The sequence below is a fragment of the Sebastes umbrosus genome, chromosome 6 (assembly GCF_015220745.1).
Source record: "Sebastes umbrosus isolate fSebUmb1 chromosome 6, fSebUmb1.pri, whole genome shotgun sequence".
In the NCBI taxonomy this organism is placed as follows: Eukaryota; Metazoa; Chordata; class Actinopteri; order Perciformes; family Sebastidae; genus Sebastes; species Sebastes umbrosus.
Window position 1 is genome coordinate 23120931 of NC_051274.1, and position 23367 is coordinate 23144297.

General features: G+C 40.0%; 1 protein-coding gene and 1 long non-coding RNA gene across 2 annotated transcripts in view; one reads left to right on the forward strand and one right to left on the reverse strand.

Moving 5' to 3' along the window:
• Nucleotides 1-23367, reverse strand: part of LOC119490573 — an 839978-nt gene that overhangs the window by 441068 nt on the left and 375543 nt on the right. The window lies entirely within an intron of this gene.
• On the forward strand, nt 910-22666 carry cacna1sb (calcium channel, voltage-dependent, L type, alpha 1S subunit, b). The gene is made up of 45 exons (XM_037774016.1): nt 910-1091; nt 2608-2713; nt 5478-5617; nt 5797-5930; nt 6636-6788; nt 6937-7142; nt 7302-7405; nt 7509-7654; nt 7734-7812; nt 7897-8057; nt 8155-8380; nt 8468-8675; nt 8849-8969; nt 9259-9373; nt 9453-9552; nt 9659-9728; nt 10177-10309; nt 10431-10560; nt 10649-10708; nt 11133-11239; nt 11369-11456; nt 12832-12939; nt 13045-13097; nt 13188-13334; nt 13606-13807; nt 13939-14097; nt 15241-15351; nt 15439-15522; nt 16207-16254; nt 16840-16866; nt 16962-17087; nt 17173-17238; nt 17361-17452; nt 17540-17699; nt 17786-17913; nt 18041-18137; nt 18440-18542; nt 18634-18735; nt 18822-18955; nt 20651-20776; nt 21025-21233; nt 21317-21381; nt 21524-21570; nt 21662-21736; nt 22364-22666. The coding sequence occupies exons 1-45, from the start codon at nt 910-912 to the stop codon at nt 22664-22666; spliced, it is 5541 nt and encodes a 1846-aa protein (XP_037629944.1).

Consider the following 23367-nt stretch of genomic DNA (forward strand, 5'->3'; position numbering starts at 1 on the left):
GTGAAATAAACCCCTTCAGGGCGATGCAAGACCCCTGTCAGGGTTTATTTCACAACAATGACCGGCTCGCTGTACATTATCCCTTACATAATGTAGTTGTACCCAGACATGAGGACATTGTGTTTATTAATGTACAGTATTTATCAAAAAACTATAACCTCCATTGAAGGCATTCTTTATATTATTACAACTGTGTTTTCATTCAGTATCTGTTGACACACTATCCTCCATGTATGGGTGCCCACAGGAGGAGTTACTGTATAGTTGTTGACAAATAGACAAAAACACTAATGCTTACAACTACATTATAGTGTGTAACATCCATGTGTATTTTCCCTTCCTCTCTGCTCACTATTTTCACATTTTATGGTTCAACACCAGCATCGGAGTCTGTTTTGAAAGGTAGAACAGTTTCAAGGTGCTAGTGGTGATATTCTGCTACTGCAAGACCCCCCCAAACTATGTCTCTCCCCTTCTCTGTGCTCTCGTTTGCCACTGCTGCCCTGCCCCAACCCCCCCTTTTGATCCCATGTACTCCCATCTTCCAACTCCCAACCCCCCCCACTCTCTTAACCATCCCCAAGCATGGCCTGTCAGTGGTTCACAGTCTAAATTTAAACTACAGCAGGGCCAACTGCTCCTCCAGCCACTCTGGGCTCCTGTTCGTTTTCCCTGTCGAAGGGGGTTTTTCTGTCAGAGGCCCTCAGCCAGGAGGAGAGACCTGTGGCTCTGTGTGAGGGAGACAGAGTAAGAGGAAGACAGGGCGGCGGAGGAGCGCTCACAGGATCGGCAGGTCTGGAACCCAGGACCTTCTCAACAGGGAGATATAAAGTGCCTCGGTTTGGGATTATACAGTGAGAAGACACATTTCTACAGGACTGGGAGCTTGTCTCAGGTGGAGGTGTCAAGATGGCGGCAAAAGCAGATGACACGTTGGTCATCATGAATGAAGAGGAGCTGAAGAGGAAGCAGAGGGAGAAGCTGAAGAAACTACAGGCCACAGGGGGAAACCCTCGACCTGCCAGAACCCTCTTCCTCTTCAACCTCAAAAATCCCTTCCGCAAGGCCTGCACTAGCATTGTGGAGTGGAAGTATCCTTTATATCTTACACACACACACACACACACACACACACACACACACACACACACACACACACACACACACACACACACACACACACCTGCCTACATTATACACAACCCACAGACTTTGGTGTTTCTAATGTTAAGTAGACAATTGACTTTAAAATGTGCCCTTTAAATGGAAGTATTTTACTCCTGAATATACTAGTACATATGATACTTCGGGTACTGTATGTAGGGCTCCGGTTAAGAACACTGACAGCTACAGGAATTAGGTGTCTGCAGGCCAGTTAATTATCAGCCACACAGTTCACCTGTGGTAAGCACGCCATAGGCCAAGTCTCTTTTAAATCTGTTAAGGCGATCCCTGAAGTGTTAAGACTTTTGTTATGCATCTGGCAGCCCTGTGTCAAAGTCAAGTTTGTAGCCTTCGTATTTTCATCTGCAGAGCTTCTTAAGCCAATCCATTTACATCCGGCAGACAGAAGTAATTAATGAAGCCGCCCGTTAGTGTCCTGATAGCTGACATTCTGATTTTAATGTGGAAATATCCGCTCTGACATGTTGGCACTCTGTGAGGCTTGAAGCCTGAACACAAGGCAGACTGCTGAGTGATGTTATGGCCCCTATAGGGGGTTTCCTGCTTTTAGCCTGATGTCCATTCCTGGATAATACATATTTTACATCCAAAATAGAATGCACTAATCATATCTATCCAGGGACGGCCCTGTCGTCACAATCTGACTCACAGAGTTGAATGTGAATAACAATATGGTGTAAATAATTATAATTGTTCTGAAGTTTCACTGAGCTGTGTCTCCATATGCTCAGCCAGATCATTAGTTTTTATTGCAACAGTTTAATCACATTGATATGTGATTCTGTAACACAGGGCATGGGTGCTATTTAGAGCAAAATTACAGAAATAGACTCCACTTAAAGCCTTCTTATTGTTCTTTTAAAAAGTATATCAAAGCTCACAGATTTTAGAATAAATAAACGCCTCATAGAATAACCACAGAGCTTTATTTTCCTGATGAGTAGTCTGTGTTTAAATGGTTTGGTCATATTCTTGGGCTGTGCAGCTGTCCTGCGGCATCACAGGGAGACATGATGCTGACCAGGCAGGGGAATTCTCCTAGAGAGCCACCTATGGGCGAGAATGAAGCAGCACAGCAGACAAGATTACATTTACTGTGACCGCTTCGCAGGCTACCCGATGGGCTGTTATAGAGATGATGTTTCAAGCAGCATTTAGAGGCTCTGATCAATGTTACTTTGTAGAGCTGTTTGATTTGGTCACATTAAATCACAAAACATACACAGATTTCTATCAGTGTTTCTTACCCACCCCTTGTTAGTATTTACTGGATATGTACACAGTTAACTGAAATACTATCATCAATCATTATATTATTCCAAGTAAATTGTACCCCTTTGTTGATATTCCTTTTGGTGGTAACTGGGAGTTTACCAGTCCTCCATGTGTGTTGTTGTTATGATCCTGAGTTTCCCCACCCAGAACCTTTGAGATCATCATCTTACTGACTATCTTTGCAAACTGTATCGCATTGGCTGTGTTCCTTCCCATGCCTGAAGAAGACAGTAATAACACCAACATAAACTTGGTGAGTACAAGTGTGAACACAAATCCTGTCTTTGATGTATGACTCAGGACTCTCTGAGGAGCTTTGGCTTTTTTAGATATGATATATCCAGTATTTTACCATGACCAGTAGACGACTGTGCAGCTGCGTTCATCAAATGAATATGACCACTTTGAGCCAGCAAAGTTAAGACCCTTCATATCTAACAGTTCCAGCTGGTCACTGATCTGAGTGCCATAAGCCCCATTAGACACAACTCAGTTCTTTATTTGGAATCCCATCAGCGTCTGCAGAGGAACATGTCATCACTCAACGGTGCTATTAGTTGATCCTTCTCTGATCAGAAACTGGCTATGAAAGATCAGATAAGATAACCAGTCACACAGCGGGGGAATTTGCAGGATTACAGCAGCAAAGGGGTACAGTGCAAACAACAAAAGGCATCAGTAAAAAACAAAGATATAGTCGGTCAGTAAACAGTAAAAAAACAACATATAAAAAATAGACTGCGTGGGTTCACATTATTGCACATATGAATATGAAATGTTGATATTACAAATGAACGAGTGATTTAATGAATTGTCAGTTTTTTGGTGTGTGCAGTCTACTGAGAGCAGTGTTGGTTGTAGAGTCAGTAGTACAAAATCATGAGAATTAACTACTAATATGTGGGATATAATGTGTGTTGAACTTTCACCTGCACAGATAAATTTACAGAATACAAAGATAAGTGTCGAAATGTCTCGTGATGTCTGTTTTTATGAATTTATTAATTGAAATACCCTCAAACTGGTTGAAATATCTCCCTTTAAAACTGTGATTTGATTTGATTATCTGAGTGGATGAGTTCTTACGGTTTGCTTTGTTTTTTTTGTTTTTTTTAAAGAAATTAGGAGGCCTAAGAGACTCCTCAAGTCACTCATATTATAGTGTTGTCACAACACTGTAATATCTAACTTTGATACAATACCTTGAAAAATAACGACATCTGAGTGTGTGTGTGTCAACTTGCTGTTGGAGAGAAGAGGGAGCAGAAAGTGCAGCTGGTACCCGTGTATCGATACTGCAGAAAATGCATATTGAAACCGTTTTAAATATTCATTATCGATATTTTTGACAACACTAGTAGTATAAACTATCGAGTGGCAGGTGTTTGACTGCTGGATGCTGCCATTGTGTTTCGAGGTGTTATTATATTTCAACCTCATAGATGTATGTTTACACTGCTGTGAGGATATGGACAGTGTATTAAAGGTGTGCCGACTGAACAAATACAACCCAGGGATGATCAAAGTGTCTATTTGTGGTGTGGTGAGCAAAATATATGTTTGCTCTTGCACAGTGCACACATCTAGCCAATGTCTGGGTATCTGAGGTTGTATTGACACTGGTGTTATGGTACTGATGAGGTTCGTTGTCAGAGACTTGATATGTGGATCACTGTCTGTGAGGCCTGACATCCAGCTCAAATGTCAGTATTTAGCACCCATAGCAAGCCATCACTAGCTTTCCACCATCCAGTCAATAAACTCCATCACTATCTATCAATCTTGCTGGTATCTAAATTATTGATAGTGAAATTCATCAAGTCATCAGGTATCTGGACCTGAAACCGACCCCATTTCTTAACTATCTTTGCTTTGGCCCACTCACCAGCCTTTTTCCAAATCCTCCTTACTTCTTACTGTGCCATTCCTCAGAGGTGAACGATGTAAGAAGAGCTGGTCAGTTTCACCCCCCTGTCGCTGTTAGAAGTAGGTCGGCCCAGGCAGTGTCACTTCACTGACGCAGGTGGAAAAGGAGAGTCCACAAATGTTGCCTCACGTAACCGCATTTACTGTACACTCATATACTAAATATGATGGCGTGCAACATTGATATACTACAACGTAGATGCACAGCTCTACTTGGGGCCCCTCTCCGTTTAATTTGAGAAACATTTCTTGAGTTTTAGTCTATAAATGTATGTATTATTGTTGGTTCTAATTGATTACGGTCTTGGGGACTGCTGCTGGATGGTTCAGCCAAAAATGAGTGAGCTGATTTGTTTAAGATTATCAAAGGGAAATAAACAACATATCATATATCATTTATTTAACGCTGTGACTCAAATGAACTCTCTGATTTTAATGATACATGAAGTTGGGAGCTCTGTCAGACTCTTCTCATATTACAGCTTCTTCTCCTACAACATGTGTATTAACGTCGGCAATAAAGAGGAAAAAAGAAGAATTTCAAGCTGCTTTTGAAAGCAAATATGTGTGATGCAGTGTTTTGGTTGTAATGAGGCTACCCTGACGTTGCGTGAATGTTAGTCTTTGTTTGATGTCAGTGGCTGTCACTACTGAGGAAAACCATACTCGGCTCTGTGTCCGTCTGCTGTTTGTCAAACAGCTGATTTTATCCAACCCCCTCTGATGTTTATCTGTTTACCACATCTGAACCAAGCATTTAAAATCTCTGGCAACAGTGCGTTTCATGTTACACCGTCAAACAAAGCTTGTTAAATTGTGTCTTGTTTCATTAATCACAATGTGACTCAAGGGCCACCCATCTGTTAAACCGTCTGAGGTCGTTTTTAATCTGCGTCAACATTAGCTAAGAGGTTATGAAAGATTATGAGTTCATCTATTACCAGCAACGTCTACTGTTATTCCCCCTAGCAGGTGCTTAAATGCCAAAGTTGTCATTTACTCCAATCATCCTATATTTACTAGAGAATTGAACCTGGAGGTTGTGAGCTTTATTAAATGTAATTTCCTGGTTTGTGTTTGTCTCGCTGCAGGAGAGTTTGGAGTACATCTTCCTGATCATATTCACTTTAGAGTGCTTTCTGAAGATAGTGGCGTATGGGCTCGTGTTCCATGAAGGCGCCTATTTACGGAACTGTTGGAACATATTGGACTTTGTCATCGTCTTCATGGGGTAAGATGAGCTCTGAACTGCAGGTGGATATCTCTGCCGCAGCTTCCCTTTGACCACATTGGCACTTCAATTTGAATAGTTGAACATTTTATATCTCATCGTAAAATCAAAACTGGAATATTGTTCTGCTGAATCATTTTGTTTCTAGGCACTTATGGTTGTATAATCTTCTCCTACAGTCTCTTCACCTTTGCCTTGGATACCATCAATAAGATAGCAGGTGTGCCTATGGAGAAGGGTGGTGGGTTTGACATGAAGGCACTGAGAGCCTTCAGAGTGCTACGACCCTTACGTCTCGTCTCTGGAGTCCCCAGTAAGAACCTCCTCTATAATACAAAAATACTGCAGAAAAACCCTGCGTCCACGTCACACTGTGTGATTAAACAGGACTTATTATGCTTTTGTGCTTCTTTCCCTTTCCTTTAGTGTGTTATATAGTTGTTTATGCATGTAAAAGGTCTGCAAAGCAACAAAGCCCAAAGTCCACGCCAAAGGAGTTACTCCCCCACAGAGACACTGCTCCTGAACTGCCTGAAACGCCTCGCTTGAAATCCTGCCTTTTCTTCCATAATGTAGTGATGTCACCATGTAACACATTTGCATAATACCTGCCTAGTGGCTAGTTTGGCACGCCCTCAAGTAAAGCTAGTTAGAGAGGAGCTGAAGCAATGTCCGAAGAGTTTGGTTTGGTTGACCATTCACAACAGTGGGCCAGCTGTCCAGTCAGAGCACACTGGGCTTTTTGGAAGGGGGGGGGGAGGAGATCAAACAGAGCGTTTCAGACAGAGGGTGAAAAGAGGTGCTACACCACAGCCGGTATGAGAAAATTAGAGCGTTTTTGAATATTAAAGCATGTAAACATGTTGTGGTAGAAACCCCAAATACAAGTATGCACCTGAAAATAAGCATAATAGGTCCTCTTTAATGTGGAAATACTGTTTATTTGGAGAAAGCTTTCTGGAGACGCTGCTGAGAATTTGTGCTGGTATAATGTTTTGATTTCACTGTTCTCATTCAGGCCTGCAGGTGGTGATGAACTCCATCCTCAAAGCCATGCTGCCTCTACTGCACATCGCCCTGCTGGTCTTTTTACTGGTCACTATCTATGCCATCATGGGACTGGAGCTCTTCAAGTGCAAAATGCATAAAACCTGCTATTACACTGGCACAAGTATGTATAAAAAAGGGCACAATCAGACACTATTTCACCTAGACTTTTCTATATTTTGTCATTTATAGCCAAAGCTGATGTATTACCAGTTATAATTCCCTGAAGCTACAGTTAAAAATGATATGCATCTCTTCTCTTTTGCCCGCAGATATCTATTCCACAGCAGAAGGCGAGCTACCTGCACCCTGCGCTCAGGCTGGTAACGGACGTCGCTGCATGATCAACGGCTCTGAGTGTCGGCCAGGCTGGGAGGGTCCCAACAACGGCATCACCCACTTTGATAACATTGGATTTGCCATGCTTACAGTCTACCAGTGTATTACCATGGAGGGATGGACCAAAGTGCTCTACTGGGTCAGTGACTGCTTGAACATCGTCTAGGTTGTTTTTCTGTTTCAGTGTTGGGGAATTTGAGCTCTTGCCACCAAAACCTTTACATTTGTCTACATTTTAGGTATTTATTGTGTTAAAACAGAATATATTGTTTGTGGCTGACCCAGAGTTGTCTTTCAGATTAATGATGCCATGGGAAATGAATGGCCCTTTGTCTACTTTGTTCCCCTCATTCTGCTGGGTTCCTTCTTTGTGCTCAATCTGGTTCTGGGCGTGCTCAGTGGGTAAGACAACTGTTATCTTCTATCCTTTCTACTGTCTGCATCTAGTCTCAAACATAAAATAACCACATGTGCTGTTTTACTTTTCTTTTGTCTTTTCACTCAGAGAGTTTACCAAAGAGCGAGAGAAGGCCAGGTCACGTGGGGAGTTCCAGAAGTTACGAGAGCGTCAGCAGCTGGATGAAGACGTGCATGGCTACATGGAGTGGATCACTCACGCTGAAGTCCTGGATGCCGACCGAGAGGGCAAAGGTCAGCTCTATAAACCGCCACAGCAGCACCCATCCCGTGTAGAGATACTGTTGAATTACAACTGTTCTTCTCTTGACAGGACTCCTGCCTTTAACTAGTGACCCTGACAAAGACAGTCTGTATGACCTGGAAGGCAAGAGTCGAATCGTCTACTTTTAGTGAGTTTGCAGTCATGTAAATGCATAAACATGCAATATTCACAGAGACTCAGCACAGTAAGCCAGGGTTATTTTTGTGTTTAGCCGCCTGGCCCGTCGCTGGAACCGTTTCTTCAGGATGAAGTGCCTGCTGTATGTGAAAACCGAGGGCTTTTACTGGCTAGTGATGTTCCTCGTCGGCCTCAACACCCTGACCATAGCAACAGAGTACCACCACCAGCCTGAGTCGCTCAGTTCCCTACAAGGTTGGTTATTATTATTATATTTATTATTGTGATTTTGTTATAAATTCTATTGCTCCCAGCTTCATCCAATCATCTCTCTCCTCTCTTATCTCAACAGATGTGGCCAGTCGTATACTGCTGGTGCTGTTTGTCATCGAGATGTTTGTGAAGATGTATGCTCTCGGTCCCAGATTATATTTCATGTCCCTGTTTAACCGTTTTGACTTCTTCGTGGTGCTATGCGGCATCCTGGAGATGATCATGTTCTCTGCAGGAGCCGTGGCTCCGCTGGGTTTCTCTGTACTCAGGTGCATCCGACTGCTGAGGGTCCTTAAAGTCACAAAGTAAGTAAAGTCCCCTCAAAGGATCGTGTTACATTAAATTAGTTGTGATTGTCATTTGACACCTCTCTTCTTCCAACTGTTTTGCAGGTACTGGACCCCTTTGAGTAATCTCGTGGCCTCTCTCCTCAACTCTGTACGCTCCATCGCCTCCCTGCTCCTTCTTCTCTTCCTCTTCATCGTCATTTTCTCACTCCTGGGCATGCAGGTGTTTGGAGGGAAATTCAACTTTACCGACCACAGATCCAGTCGCAGTAACTTTGATAACTTCCCGCAGGCCCTCATCAGTGTGTTTCAGGTGAGGCTAGACACTGATTCATCGATGCTCTGCTTTAAAGTCTTAACAATTTCAGCTTTTATTTTGTTAAACCTTTCTTGCCTGATTTTGATGATCCATGGTGTAAATTAAGTGTTTTCACAGTAGCAGAATACCTAATTTTCTACCTGTTTTAACACATGGCTATCTTTCAGATCCTAACAGGAGAGGAGTGGACCACCATAATGTACAATGGTATTATGGCCTATGGAGGGCCCGAGATTCCTGGCATCCTGGTCGCCATCTACTTTATCATCCTCTTTGTCATTGGAAACTGTATCCTTCACAATCACTCACTTTTTTTATACTTTATTGCAGACTGCAGGAGTTAACATACATTTACACTTGCTTACATATGATGTTATTCATACTTATATCATTCCTATAATATTTTTTATATTTCATAGTGAAAAAGTAAAATTGATTATAAATAAGAACAATAAAAACAAGGTAAAAAATTAAAGAATGAAAAAAAATCAAACAGAAAAAATCAAAACAAGAAAAGAAATCAAATTAAATAAAAAATAAAAAAAATGTTTTGTTTTCCTGAACTCAGCATAATCAGATATCCTCCTCAATGTCTTCTTGGCCATCGCCGTCGACAACCTGGCAGAGGCTGAGAGTCTAACTTCAGCTCAGAAAGAAAAGGCAGAGGAGAAGATGAGGAGAAAGCTACTAAGGTGAATAAAAGAATAGCTAACCTAAGTGTGATGATCTGCTCTGTCTGGTCATAGCTAATCTCTACTCCATTCCCTTCAGGTCCAAAATGCCTGAGAAGACTGATGAGGACAGGGAAAGGATAGCTAAGAAACTGGCAGAGCAGAGATCCAAGATAGAGGGCATGCCCACCACAGCCAAGGTTAGCATTATTTCTGGTATCATATTACATATTTACTATTGGCAATGATGTATTAATCTGGAGCATACGTAGCTATAATACACATATGTTGTTGTTTTTTTTACAGCTCAAAATTGATGAGTTTGAGTCCAATGTCAATGAAGTGAAAGATCCATTCCCACCTGATGACTTCCCAGGTAACAGGTCTACTTTTCTTACATCTCAAACTCTTAAACCTCTACCATTTCTCAGCGATAGTTGTGGCAGAAGGAGGTCACTGAACGCAGGAATTCATATTCATTACACTGGCTGTTTACCAGTGCTGCTCTCTTGGCTATGTTACAGTATAAGTATAGTAACCCCTGTCATTATAATTAGACTCAGCCGAGTTTATAGCAGAGTCTAAAGTTAGGCTTTTTTCACGCTACTCTGGTGACGACCATATAAAGTCTATAACATTATTCAGAGTAGAGAGATTTCCTTTATTCCAAAAATATGAGTTTGATGTAATTTGCTGGATCTTTGCTTTGTTTTTCTCTTGTTCTCGCTTAATGCTGCAACACGATTACCACCAACCAATCAGTTAAGTGAGTTAATTTGTCATTGAACTATAGAATTTGGAGTCTGTTTTCTTCCACATGGTAGGTGATGATGAGGAGATAGAGCCTCAAATCCCCATCAGCCCTCGGCCCCGACCGATGGCCGACCTGCAGCTGAAGGAAGAAGCCGTTCCATTGCCTCAAGCCAGCTCCTTTTTCATTTTTGGCCCTCAGAACAAGTAGGAACCAGACATACCAACCTCAGAATAACAGAGTTGTTATATTTCAGTGTTTTTCTCATCATGAAAACTCAACAATTGACTGATGACCGCATGTCTTTGCGTATCCGTTGATGTCCAGGATCCGTAAGCTGTGCTACAAGATCATCAACGCCTCTGCCTTCACCAACTTAATCCTCCTGTTCATCCTGCTCTCCTCCATCTCCCTGGCAGCTGAGGACCCCATCGATCCCAAATCCTACAGAAACAAGGTAACAACCAGATCTACCACTACACTTCGGACATTATCTATTGAAAGAAGGACAAATTTGATAGCAACCCTTTGTGCTTTTCCTCTAGATCTTGGCCTATGCTGACATTGTCTTCACAACTGTGTTCACCATTGAAATTGTACTGAAGGTAATATGCTGTGTATTTTATGCTCTGCCCTATTTGGGCTTGACTGATGTGATTCTTTGAAGTCAAGATACCAGATAACATATATACCATATACTGTATACCATATATATTTTTGCTCTGAAGCTGATCATATTCTATGTGTCTAAATTTGAGCATTTTGTGCCAGAAATTACAAAAAAACGAAACAATTCAAACTCTAATCTTATTCTTGGCAGAGAAATAGTATTGGAGTTAAATTCATTTTCAACATTTTCAAAATTAATCAGATACATTTTCTGGTCGATCGATTGATTAGTCAGCTACCTTTCTCAGTTCTATTTGACGTTCAATGCGACACATGTTCCTCCGACTACAAGACAAGCTTAAACACAAATCAGTTTTTGATTCAGTATTCTGGGTGTGATTGTATGTGTCTGACTGACAGATGACCGTATATGGAGCATTCATGCACGAGGGCTCCTTCTGCCGTAACTCCTTCAACATCCTGGATCTGATTGTGGTCACAGTCTCTCTGCTTTCTATGGGGATGGAGTGAGTAAACATTTTTGAGATTGCCATATTACATATAAAACATCCCTATTGTTTTTTTTTTCTTTCCTCAATTACACATTTAAGTATTCCCTCCTAACAAGACTGTTTTTTGTCATGTGTTGTGTGCAGATCCAGTGCTATTTCCGTGGTGAAGATTCTCAGGGTGCTGAGGGTGCTGAGGCCTCTCAGGGCCATCAATAGAGCAAAGGGATTAAAGGTACAACACATGCATATATACAGTAATTCCCCCTGGGGAAATGTCTATGTTTCCAGTGGTGGAAGAAGTAATCAGATCCTTTACTATAATAAAATCAATCAATACAACAATATGAAATACTCCCTTATAAGTAAAAGTCCTGCAAAATTCCTACTTAAGTAAAAGTATCAAAAGTAAAAGAACTTGTTCTGCAGAAAACTGGCCTCTGTGACTCATATATTTGTCATTAGATTGTTAATACTTTTGCATTCATGTTGTGGTTCCCAACCTATTTTCTATGAAGGCCCAGTACTTGTATCTGAGAAAAGCTGAGCCCCCCCAACCCCATATTTTCTGACGACAAAATCTTCAATTTGAATAAGGTGATTCAGTGTATTAAATTAGCTAATCTTTTTTTTTTTTATTAAATCAACTTTCTTTAATGAATATAACTCGTCAGTTTGCGAATGCAGATACATAACATGATCTTTTTTTGTAACGACTTAATGAATTTACTGTAATAGTGTTGGAGCCAAAATAGATTTTTTTGTTATTTTGATTAAATACATGGTGTTGTTAGATTTGTGTGCGGTAATCACCAAATAGTTTATTAACCTCAGTGAAAATGTTGTTTTTGAAATGCCAACAAAAATGGATTGAAGCTCAATATTTTGTTAGATGAAAACATGTTGTGAATTTTTTAAATGATTTCATCTATCTCTTTAAAAAAAACCACATATTTTTAAATAGTTTTATATACTTACTTTTGTATAATACTATTTAAAAATGTATCCAGCAAGTGTGTTATAAACCTCAGAGCAGACAAATCCTGGCGCACCCCCTGTGATCTTTGGTGCACCTTAAGGGGGCCATAGTTGGAAACCACTTCATTAATGTATAAGTAGCATTTTACTGTTGTAGTTTGTCGAGGTGTGGTGGGTTTACCTACTTTTAGTTTGGAAATTTAGTCAAGCGTTTCCCAACTATAGCAGTTGGGCCCCTCCATATGTTCAAAAGTGAAATCTGAGGGGTCGTAAGATGATTAATGGTAGCGGAAAGAAGAAAAAAACTACACAAATTAATTTTTGTTTTTTTGTGAAATATTTGATACTTTCACTTCTATGGGCCTGGGACAAGACTTTTCGATTAGAAACCACTGGTATCTTTAGCAATGCATTATATTTTATAGCTAATCAAATGTTTTTCTGTAAAATCGTAATCTGAATACTTGTAATTATAAGTGTTTAAAATTTCCTTCTGTTGTATGTAGTGGAGTAAAAGTATAAAGTAGCTTAAAATGGAAATAATCAAGTAAAGTACAAGACTTCAAAACTGTACTTAAGTATAGTACATGTATTAACAGTATTAAGTGGTTATTGTTTGTCTCTAATGACAGCATGTGGTCCAATGCGTGTTTGTGGCCATCAAAACCATCGGCAACATCGTCCTGGTCACCATGCTGCTGAATTTCGTGTTTGCCTGTATCGGAGTACAACTCTTCAAGGTAACTTTTTTTTCTGTAAAGGTCATATTTCCAGATGAATCTAGTATAACTATAGATGCCTGGCTGCTTATGTATTAAATGTGTCCCTAATCCTTTCCCTCCAAGGGTAAATTCTACAGCTGCACAGACCAGTCGAAAACAACAGGGGAGGAATGCCAGTAAGGCAAACATCTTTCACACATCGTAGATTTCATCTATCAAATCTGAAATGCTATTTAAGAGTCACTGTTCTCTGTGTCTGCTCTCAGGGGATACTTTGTGAAGCACATGGATAATTCCCTACAAGACGAAGTGTTGGCTAAGAGAGAATGGCTCAACAATGACTTCAACTTTGACAACGTGCTCAATGGCATGCTGGCTCTCTTCACTGTTTCCACATTTGAGGGCTGGCCAAAGTAAGCACGGCATCAATTTTGATTTGATGAATTGCATTTTTTTTTTTTTCATCATATCTGTTTGATTGAGTTAGAAGACAGAATATCTTATTACGTTGATATTGAGTTGGAAGTAATTCGATTTCCTGGAACCAGAGATGGTAACAGAGGCAATATATCCTTTTTAATCTGCTGAATTATACATTTCATCTGTACAAATTAGTCTTGTGATCTTTGATCTCTGTCCTGCCGGTTTCCCCTCGTCTCTCAGTGTCACTCCATTTGTTCCCAGACTGTTATACAGAGCCATTGATTCAGACACAGAAGATATGGGTCCTGTCTTCAACAACCGCGTGGATGTGTCCATCTTCTTCATCATCTACATCATCCTCATCGCCTTCTTCATGATGAACATCTTTGTGGGCTTCGTCATTGTCACTTTCCAGGAGCAGGGTGAGCAGGAGTATAAGGACTGTGAGCTGGACAAGAACCAGGTACGCTAAGACACCTCAGAGATGGAACCTAGGACAGTGAGAGAGTCCAATCATTTCCAGTAATATCTAAAATATGTTACTCAAGTGTCAAATTATGTTTTCTTCAAACCCACCTTCTGCCTCTCCTTCAGCGTCAATGTGTGCAGTACGCCCTGAAGGCTCGACCTCTGAGGTGCTACATCCCCAAAAACCCCTACCAGTACAGAGTCTGGTACATCGTCACCTCCTGCTACTTTGAATACCTCATGTTCTTCCTAATTATGCTCAACACCTTGTGTCTGGGGATGCAGGTATGTCATGCTGCAAGCTAAAAACATTGAGATTGTATCAAGGCTGCTGAAAGACGATATTCAGTGTCTTGAGATGAACTTTATATAAAAATATTGGACATTACAAGTTTCCAGTGAAATCCTTGACTAATTATTTTTTTTGGGTGGATTAGGTGTGCATTAATGCAGGGTGACATATTTTTTGTCAATTAATTTACACAACCTTACTTTGCATGTCAATATTCAAAAAAACACTTTTTTTTATTCTAACAATGGTAAGAGAGGAACAGACGAAACACTGAGAGGTTGAGATCCCATTGTTAAAGGTCCCATATTGTAGAAAGTGAGATTTACATGTCTTTTTTTTATTATAAAGCAGGTTGAAGTGCTGTATAAATACTGTGAGTATCGAAATGCTGAATCCATTGAGAAATACACACAGCCCGTATTCAGAAACTGTACATTTGTGATGTCACAAATCTACAATATTTAGACCATTTCACAGTTTTAAACGTAAGCATTCTAAATGTTTCTCAGTTTATTTCAGGCTGCAGTGTATGTGAACCATAGATATAAAACATTTTATAGTTTTATTTTTATTTTTTTATTTATAAAACTGTTTTATATCTATGATGTGAACAACATCAGCTGACAGGAAGTAAACATGGTCCCAAGCTGTTGCCTAGCAACACAACTCCGTTGCAATTCCGTTGAAATGCGCTAAAACAGAGCGTTTCAGAGGGTAAATACAGGCTTATTAAGCCAGACAGTATCTGGAAAATAAAGGGGTTTTTGAACATGTTCTAGTAGAAACATAAAATACAAGTATGAACCTGAAAATGAGCATGATATGGGACCTTTAAAGTTTCACTATAGACCTAATTTATTTAATATTAAAGGCCAATTCAATTTTATTACAACTTTAATCTTATTTTTTGTAGTTTTTTCCATGATTTCTTTTGTTTATGATAACATGGTACTCACCAAAAAGATGTACAGCATGTAATGTAGGGCTGGAGGGGCTGATGAACACATAATCAGAAATAACTAACCACAATTGTTTGTGGTATAAACCGCACGCCCAGCAAAACTATAATCAAGGATCTCCGTTTAACGCTGTCAAGAGAAATGCCTAAAGATATATTTGCTTTCCACTTTGAACAGCACTGTAACCAGTCGAACCATGTGACCAAGCTGTCAGACACCCTGAACGTGATCTTCACCGTGCTCTTCACTGTGGAGATGATTCTCAAGCTCATGGCCTTCAAAGCGAGGGTAACGACTTCACACTTTGTGGTTCAAATGGTTATCCTACCTATCCGATGTCCTACTGTGTCAGCAATGCTTTATCTGTCTGTGCAGGGCTACTTTGGAGACCCCTGGAACGTCTTTGACTTCGTCATTGTTATCGGCAGTGTCGTTGATGTGGTCCTAAGTGAAGTCGATGTGAGTATTGACCGATAGAAATTATATATTTTCATGTCTATTCTAATGATTTCCACAGATTTCAGATTCTCATTGCAAGTGCTGTGTATGAAAGTCCCTGTCTTAATGAGACATTCCCAGTCAATAGCGTGATTCGATTTGAAATGGCTGAATGTATTCATTCGATGCTTAGACACAGAAGCATATAAAGGTGGCCCATCAGCTGATTGTTTTCAGCAGAGGATGTGGTCAGTACTGTCGTTGGCCATTACCGCCCCAACTCTCCCGCTCCCGCCTTGTGCAACCTCAGAAGCATCGCCATTTCCATCACCAAACCACCAAACATTATTCCCACAATTATGCATTACAATATTTTCAATGATTCGATGTTTGTGTGTTGTCTGAGCACTTAAAATTAGAAAAGCACAATATCAGTAAAGTGTTTTATTGATCTTGTATGTGGTTATGCTACACAAACACAGTGTTCCTTTTCTGGCAAGTCACTGTTGTTTCTCTCCACTGTTTCACTGCATTGTCCTCACCTTTTTCATCCACAAAACACAAGCTTGTATCAATTTCTGTTTTCTCCATCTAATTTTCATATCCTCTCCTATTTCTTCTTTATCTCCTATTCTCTTCTTTTTTTTGCTTATTTTCCTTCTCAATCCCTCTGTCCTCCACGCACCTCACTCCTCATCTCCACAGAGCGCCCTGGCCGCCAGTGGAGGACTGTACTGTCTCCATGGTTGTGCTGTAAATATCTTCACTTCACTTCACTGCACTGCACTGCTGCATGAGCGTTTGCTGTGTGAGCACCCCACTGTGTTCTCGACTAAACTGTAGTACTACTGTACTGAACCGTGTGTGGCTCAAACTGCTGGTGAAACATCTGTGTTTCCACTGTCTGTCTGTCTAATCTTACAGAGCAAATGTAAGAGAAGACCTCAACGTGTTTGATATATCGTGTTCCAGTATGCCTCGAATACTTTATACACAGGGCTCAACACTACTTTATACACACAATATATCAATACAACTACTAATGGTCGTTGGATTGACTGAAAACTGTTAATCCTTTGACAATAAAGTGTGTATATGGTTTATTTTGCATGAGTTAGAAATTACAGTTCTTCTAGACCTGGAGGCTTTGTAACTCATCATAGGTGGAAACACTGCTCTCTAATATTAACCCTGATTTATGATTATAAATCACACCATAATAATATTTAACAGGTCAGTGCTATGTCTGCTATGTGCCTCTTATTAATGACATTATAACTTCAATCAAACATAACTCGCGTAACTACAGTATGTCATCTTTTCATCTACTTTGTGCAGGACACAAATCCAATGCAAGCAATTGCGGTAAGCCTAAACTTCCCCAGTATCAAAAACCAGCAATGTTTTTCTCTTTTTTAAGTTTGCTTTTCCTGAAATCCTCTGGATCTTTTTGTCTGTAGGCGTCTGAAAATGCCTCCGTTTCCATCACGTTCTTCCGACTCTTCCGTGTCATGCGTCTGGTCAAGCTGCTGAACCGTTCGGAGGGCATCCGCAACCTGCTGTGGACCTTCATCAAGTCCTTCCGGGTCTGTCACGCTGTGGTCATCAGTTTTTATCTCCACTTTTAACGTGCTTTTTTTATGACCTAACTGTTTGTGTTTGTGTCTACAGGCTATCCCTCATGTAGCTCTGCTCATCATAATGCTCTTCTTTATCTACGCTGTCATCGGGATGCAGGTACCCCGAGTCTTCACTTTTTATTTTCTGGATGGAAACATTGTAAACCTCCGTAGATTGTTTTCTAAGACAAGTTTCTGTTTTTGTCACCGATTTTGACTGTGATTTTAACAACCCTTCAGATCTTTGGAAAGGTATCCTTAGCGGATGGCACTCAAATCAACCGCAACAACAACTTCCAGACATTCCCTCAGGCCGTTCTGATGTTATTCAGGTGAGTCTCCAAGTCTCATTGGTTAAAAGCTCATTGGCTGCGAGGTCAAAAAGTGAGTCAAGATCTCGTTGTTGTTTACGTATCCAGGTGTGCTACTGGAGAGGCTTGGCAGGAGGTCATGATGGCTTCAATGTACGGGAAGAAGTGTGACCCCAAGTCTGACTTCCTGCCAGGAGAGGAGTACACCTGCGGGTCCAACTTCGCCGTCTTCTACTTCCTCAGCTTCTACTGTCTCTGTGCCTTCCTGGTGAGCAGCAACATTTAGCTGCATTAGTATCTGTTATATTTCAACAATCATTTTATAATTTGTGTCTTTTTTCATACCTACTTCAGATCCTCAACCTGTTTGTAGCTGTCATCATGGACAACTTTGACTACCTGACCCGTGATTGGTCTCTTCTTGGTCCGCACCATCTGGACGAGTTTAAGAAGACCTGGGCTGAATATGACCCTGAAGCCACGTAAGCCCGAACACCACTCATGACACTTTACCCTTAAATTTATTTATGCTCAGTCAGCACAAGAAATAGGCCAGCTTCCAGTTGGTGTTTCTTAAAATAATTCCAAGATGTTTCTCTGGTCTAACAGGGGGAGAATTAAACATCTGGACGTGGTGACGCTGCTGCGTAGCCTCCAGCCTCCACTGGGCTTTGGCAAGTTCTGTCCTCATCGTGCTGCATGCAAGGTACATACAGTATAATCATGAACAGGGTCAAAGACCATGTGGTGCATGCTTATATATATAACTCATCAGACGGGCAGTTAGAAGGGTTTTATGTATGTTGAATGATAACATGAACAATAGATGGATGTAACTATAATAGCATACAAAGACAAAATACACAAAAGAGAGACCATAATAACATATTTAATATCCCAAGTAAAACTATTAAGAATGTATAGGTCTTAAAATGTAATTTGGGATATTTTAGAAAAGATTATGTTATCCTCTCTGTTGCCCAAATTCTCTCAACTTCCCGTCCACAGCGCTTGATTGGCATGAACATGCCTCTCAACAGTGATGGCACCGTCACCTTCAACGCCACCCTGTTTGCTTTGGTCAGGACTGCACTCAAGATCAAAACAGAAGGTACAGAGCATCAAAAATTGCATATGTGTTTGCTTCAACTTGATGTACATACCGTAGTTCCATTTAATGTTTTATGGATTGTTCTGAACAGGTAACTTTGAGCAGGCCAATGAGGAGCTGAGAGCCATTATAAAATCAATCTGGAAACGCACCAGTATGAAACTGTTAGACCAAGTCATCCCTCCTATAGGAGGTGAGTCTATCAAGTTAAACAATTTCACCTTTACAAAAAAGTCCACTATTTCTCACACTGAAACACTGTGACTTGTTTGGTTACAGATGATGAGGTAACTGTGGGAAAATTCTACTCCACCTTCCTGCTCCAGGACCATTTCCGTAAGTTCTTGAAGCGTCAGGAGGAGTACTACGGCTACCGGCCCTCTAAGAAGAACGCCTCTGGCCCGGAGATCCAGGTGAGCGGTCATTATGGGGTCAAAATCACATCATTATTATCATGTTAAAAATACAAATTACTGCATAATAACGCAAAAACATTTTTCAGAATAGCATGCTTTGCAAAATTGTTATGCATATTGTTTCTCTAAAGCAATGTGACGTGGGGTCTTAAAAAGTATATAAGAGTTGATGAATTAATTTAGCGACAATAAAGGCCCTTAAAAAGTATTAAATGTCAGCTTCGGGGTTGTGAAATTTTGTAGGTTGTTTTCAATATGTATATTTCTCTGAAGAGGTCGTATGCTGAAAGATGTGTGAATTAAATCATTATGTATGATAATTTTTATGACATACTACTACAACGTTTTTTGACATTTTTAAACATACTATAGCTTTTTAATACATTTTTTATAGCATAATATAACACGACTTATTGTGACATTTTTTTTTACTTCTTTTGACATACTATCTTATGTCTTTTTTATCACTTTTTTCGACATACTATACTATGATTTTTTTCGACATACTATACCATGACTTTTTCATAATTTTTTTCCGAGATACTATACGTTGACTTTTTTTTATCTCTTTTTTCAACATAGTATGTTGTGACTTTTTCAATATATTATACTATGACTCTTTTATCACTTTTTTCAACATACTATTCTATGACTTTTTATAAGGACATTTTTCGACATACTATACTATGACTTTTTTTCAGGAAAGTTTTCGACATACTTTACTATGACTTTTTTCACGAAATTCTTCGACACACTGTACTATGACTTTATTTACAGGACATTTTTCAATATACTGTACTATGACTTTTTTTACAGGAAATTTTTCGACATACTATGACTTTTTTCACGAAATTCTTCAACATACTATACTACGACTTTTTTTTCAGGAAATTTTTTGACATATTATACCATGACTTTTTTTCACAAAATTCTTCGAAAAAAATTCTTCGAAAAATGTCCTGAAAAAAACGTCATAGCATAGTATGTCGAAAGATTTCCTGTAAAAAAAAGTCGTAGTATAGTATGTCGAAAAAAAGGTCATAGTATCGTATGTCGAAAAAGGTCATAGTATAGTATATCGAAGAAAGTGAAAAAAAGTCATTGTATAGTATGTCGAAAAAAGTCATAGTATAGTACGTTGAAAAAAGTGATAAAAAAAATTCATAGTATAGAATGTCAAAAAAATGTATTAAAAAAGTCATGGTATAGTATGTAAAAAAAAGTCATAGTATAGTATGTCGAAAAAGGTGATGGAAAAAGTCATAGCGTACGAAAGTCGAAAAAAGTGATAAAAAGTCTTAATATAGTATGACGAAAAAAGTGATAAAAAAAAAACATAGTATAGGATGTCGAAAAAAAGAAAAAAAAAGTCATAGTGTAGTATGTGGAAAAAAGTGATAAAAAAGTCTTAGTATAGAATGTCGAAAAAAATTACAAAAAAAAGTCATGGTATAGTATGACGAAAAAAGTGATAAAAAAAAAACATAGTATAGGATGTCGAAAAAAAGAAAAAAAAAGTCAGTGTAGTATGTGAAAAAAAAGCGATAAAAAAGTCATAGTATAGTATGTCAAAAAAAGTCGTAGTATAGTACGTCGAAAAAAGTGATGAAAAAGTCATAGTATAGTATGTCAAAAAAAGTCGTAGTATAGTACGTCGAAAAAAGATTTTGCACATCCTCCATGTTTTCCTAGGCGGGCTTGAGGAGTATAGATGAAGAGGTGGCTCCAGAGATGCACAGGGCCATTTCAGGAGACCTGCAGAATGAGGAAGAGATGGACAGAGCTATGGAGGAGGCTGGAGAAGAAGGCATCTACCAGGTGAGAAACACTGACAAAACAGATATGCAGGCAAATTGCAGTTTGTTTGTTGATCTCTAAATTATTGCCATTACTACTACTGCTGCTATTACTTACTGTTGTTTGTATTCATCTGATCTTGTTTTGTTGACCACTTTAGGCTGTGTCTTTGCATGAAATGTGCTATACAAATAAAGTTATTACTATTATTATTAAAATACAGTGTATTCGGAGTGACTGGTCAATTCTATTATCTTTGTAATTTCCAGCGCACACACGGCCTGTTTGGTAACCGGGTGGACCCATTCTCCGAAGAGCCCGTTAACATTCAGCCCCAGCAGTTGACCAACCAGCGGCCCCTCAAGTTCTCGGAGAGCCAGCCCGAGTCTCCACCAAACTCTGCTGACTTGGTGCCCACTAATCAATTTTTCCCCACAAACGCTCCGACGAGCAACACTAACAACAACGCCTTTGCAGAGTGAGTACCAAACACACGCAGACTATATGACATACGCTCGGGGTAAACATATCTAATGGGTGACAATTTTTGTTGTCTTTCAGATTTTCATTTGATAGAGAAGGCAGTCCCGAAGAGTTTTACAATCCCAGTGAGGATGCAGACCCAGGTAATTCAAAGTTCTTTACAGGTGACCGACTTAACTCTAAAATCTGGTAAAGAAGTAGGAACCGTGCAGACTGAAAACGGGAAGGATTTATTGGTTTCTCATAAATATTCATTATGTTTTTTCTATATTCTTCCTTGTTTAGTTAACCTGCGCTCCTGGAATGCCACAGTGAGAACTGACAAAACGCAGGTAATATGTTATCTAAGGATGACTCAACCAGTGTGAATGATGATGAACAGCTTATATAGACAAAATATGGATGTATATCTTGTCTTCGCAGTTCCCTTATGACCCTAACTATGGTGACAGTCACAGTCAGAGCTCCCATACCGCAGCCGACCAGCTAGTCCAGGAGGTAAGTGAGAAAAGATCTCCGACTGTCCGCCTCTTTTATCACACACTAAGTAATTAGCACCTATATCAGCAGGAAATGTCCTGATCCGCTGTCAGATCTGTCGTAGATAGGTGATAATAAACGTAACTTCTTTTTTAGCACTAGGCTCATTTCCTGGACACAAATTAAGCCTGTCCTGGATTGAACTAAATTTACTTCTCCTTAAAAGGTCAACCGTTAAGATTTAGTTTTGTGTCAAAAGAAAAGTCATAGTATGTCGGAAAAAAAGTCAGTCTAGTGTGTTGTAAAAAAAAGTCATAGTATAGTATGCCGAAAAAATGCCGTACAAAAAATCCTCATAATGTCCTCAAATGTCATAAAGAATAAGAAATATTATATTCGAATGTCATGCTGGATTTTACCTTTACGTTTCTTTGAGAAAGATATCCACTGGGCTTCATGGATGTTCTGTAGCTGAGACTGCATGCCTTCATCTGCAGGGGTCAATACAAATATCACGTCATTATTAACACCGTTAAAAAATTAAGTCAGGTATGAAATTGCTGCATAATAGCAATATAACTTACCTGTGGGTTTATGGTGTTACCGTTTGTAAGCAAGGACACTGCATGTTGTTTTCCTTTCCAGGCTCTAGTAAAGGGCGGTCTGGCCTCCCTCGCCAGAGACCCGGGCTTTGTCTCTGTGACTAAGAAGGAGATGGCTGATGCCATGCACACGACAGTCGATGACATGGAAAACGTGGCTCAGGGCATCCTCAGCGAACGAGCCAGCAGCGTCATGTCTGTCAAAAAGAGACGCCCCATCCCTGTCCCTCGTCCTGCCCCTGCCGTGGCAGCACAGGAAATGGACCAGCCAGATCCGTCTGTGAGGAGAAAGAGGCGTCCAATCCCTTTGATTCCCTCCGTACAGGAGGCCGACTCCAACGTTTAGAGGATGTCACTTGAGTTTACGTGGTTATCTTGTGATTTTTTTACACTTGCAGGTGGCTCCACCTCACCTCGCTTTACCAAGCTTGTTGCCCCTGTAACGGTCTGGATCTACTAGCCTGGCTCAAGGCCTAAAGGCAGGTTGGCTCAGGTTTAATTTATTGTCAAGTGAGGTTGAAACTTAACCAAGGAGACACAATATATCTGATGATGAAACATCTTCTTAATTTTTCAGATTTATTGAAAGTAATAAAAATACTAACTTATCTCAGAGCGGACAGATTGACGCACTTCTTTCTTTGTAGCGTTTGTTGAGGTTATCCATTCCATACCACTTATGGGACAACCATGTGAGTGAGCTGAGTGTCTTATTAAAGTCTCACTGAAGACTAAAACAACTCACTGAGTAAAGGGAGCAGGCAGCCGACTTTAGTGTGCTGCAGTTCAGTGAGGACGGTGGGAACGGACTCCACTTTGGGGGGGAAACGAAGACTGAGTTTCTGTGCATCCAGACCCAGAAAAGTTCAAGTTCATACTTTTAAAAGGGCTCTGGTGCTACTATGACAATGCAAGTTAAAGCATTTTTTCTTTGTTGGTAAAGCAGCGTCCTCTGATCAGGATTTGCTGTCTTTTAATCTTTTACTACTGAGTTTTCTCCTGCTCACCACTGTTCTTGTGTACAGTTGGTATTAGCAGATTTTATAG

Coding starts and splice junctions, on each gene's coding strand:
- cacna1sb (XM_037774016.1), top strand. CDS start 910: ATGGCGGCAAAAGCAGATGACACGTTGGTCATCATGAATGAAGAGGAG. Junction 17,088..17,172: donor CCTTCATCAAGTCCTTCCGG/GTCTGTCACGCT, acceptor TTGTGTCTACAG/GCTATCCCTCATGTAGCTCT. Junction 20,777..21,024: donor GAGAAGAAGGCATCTACCAG/GTGAGAAACACT, acceptor TGTAATTTCCAG/CGCACACACGGCCTGTTTGG.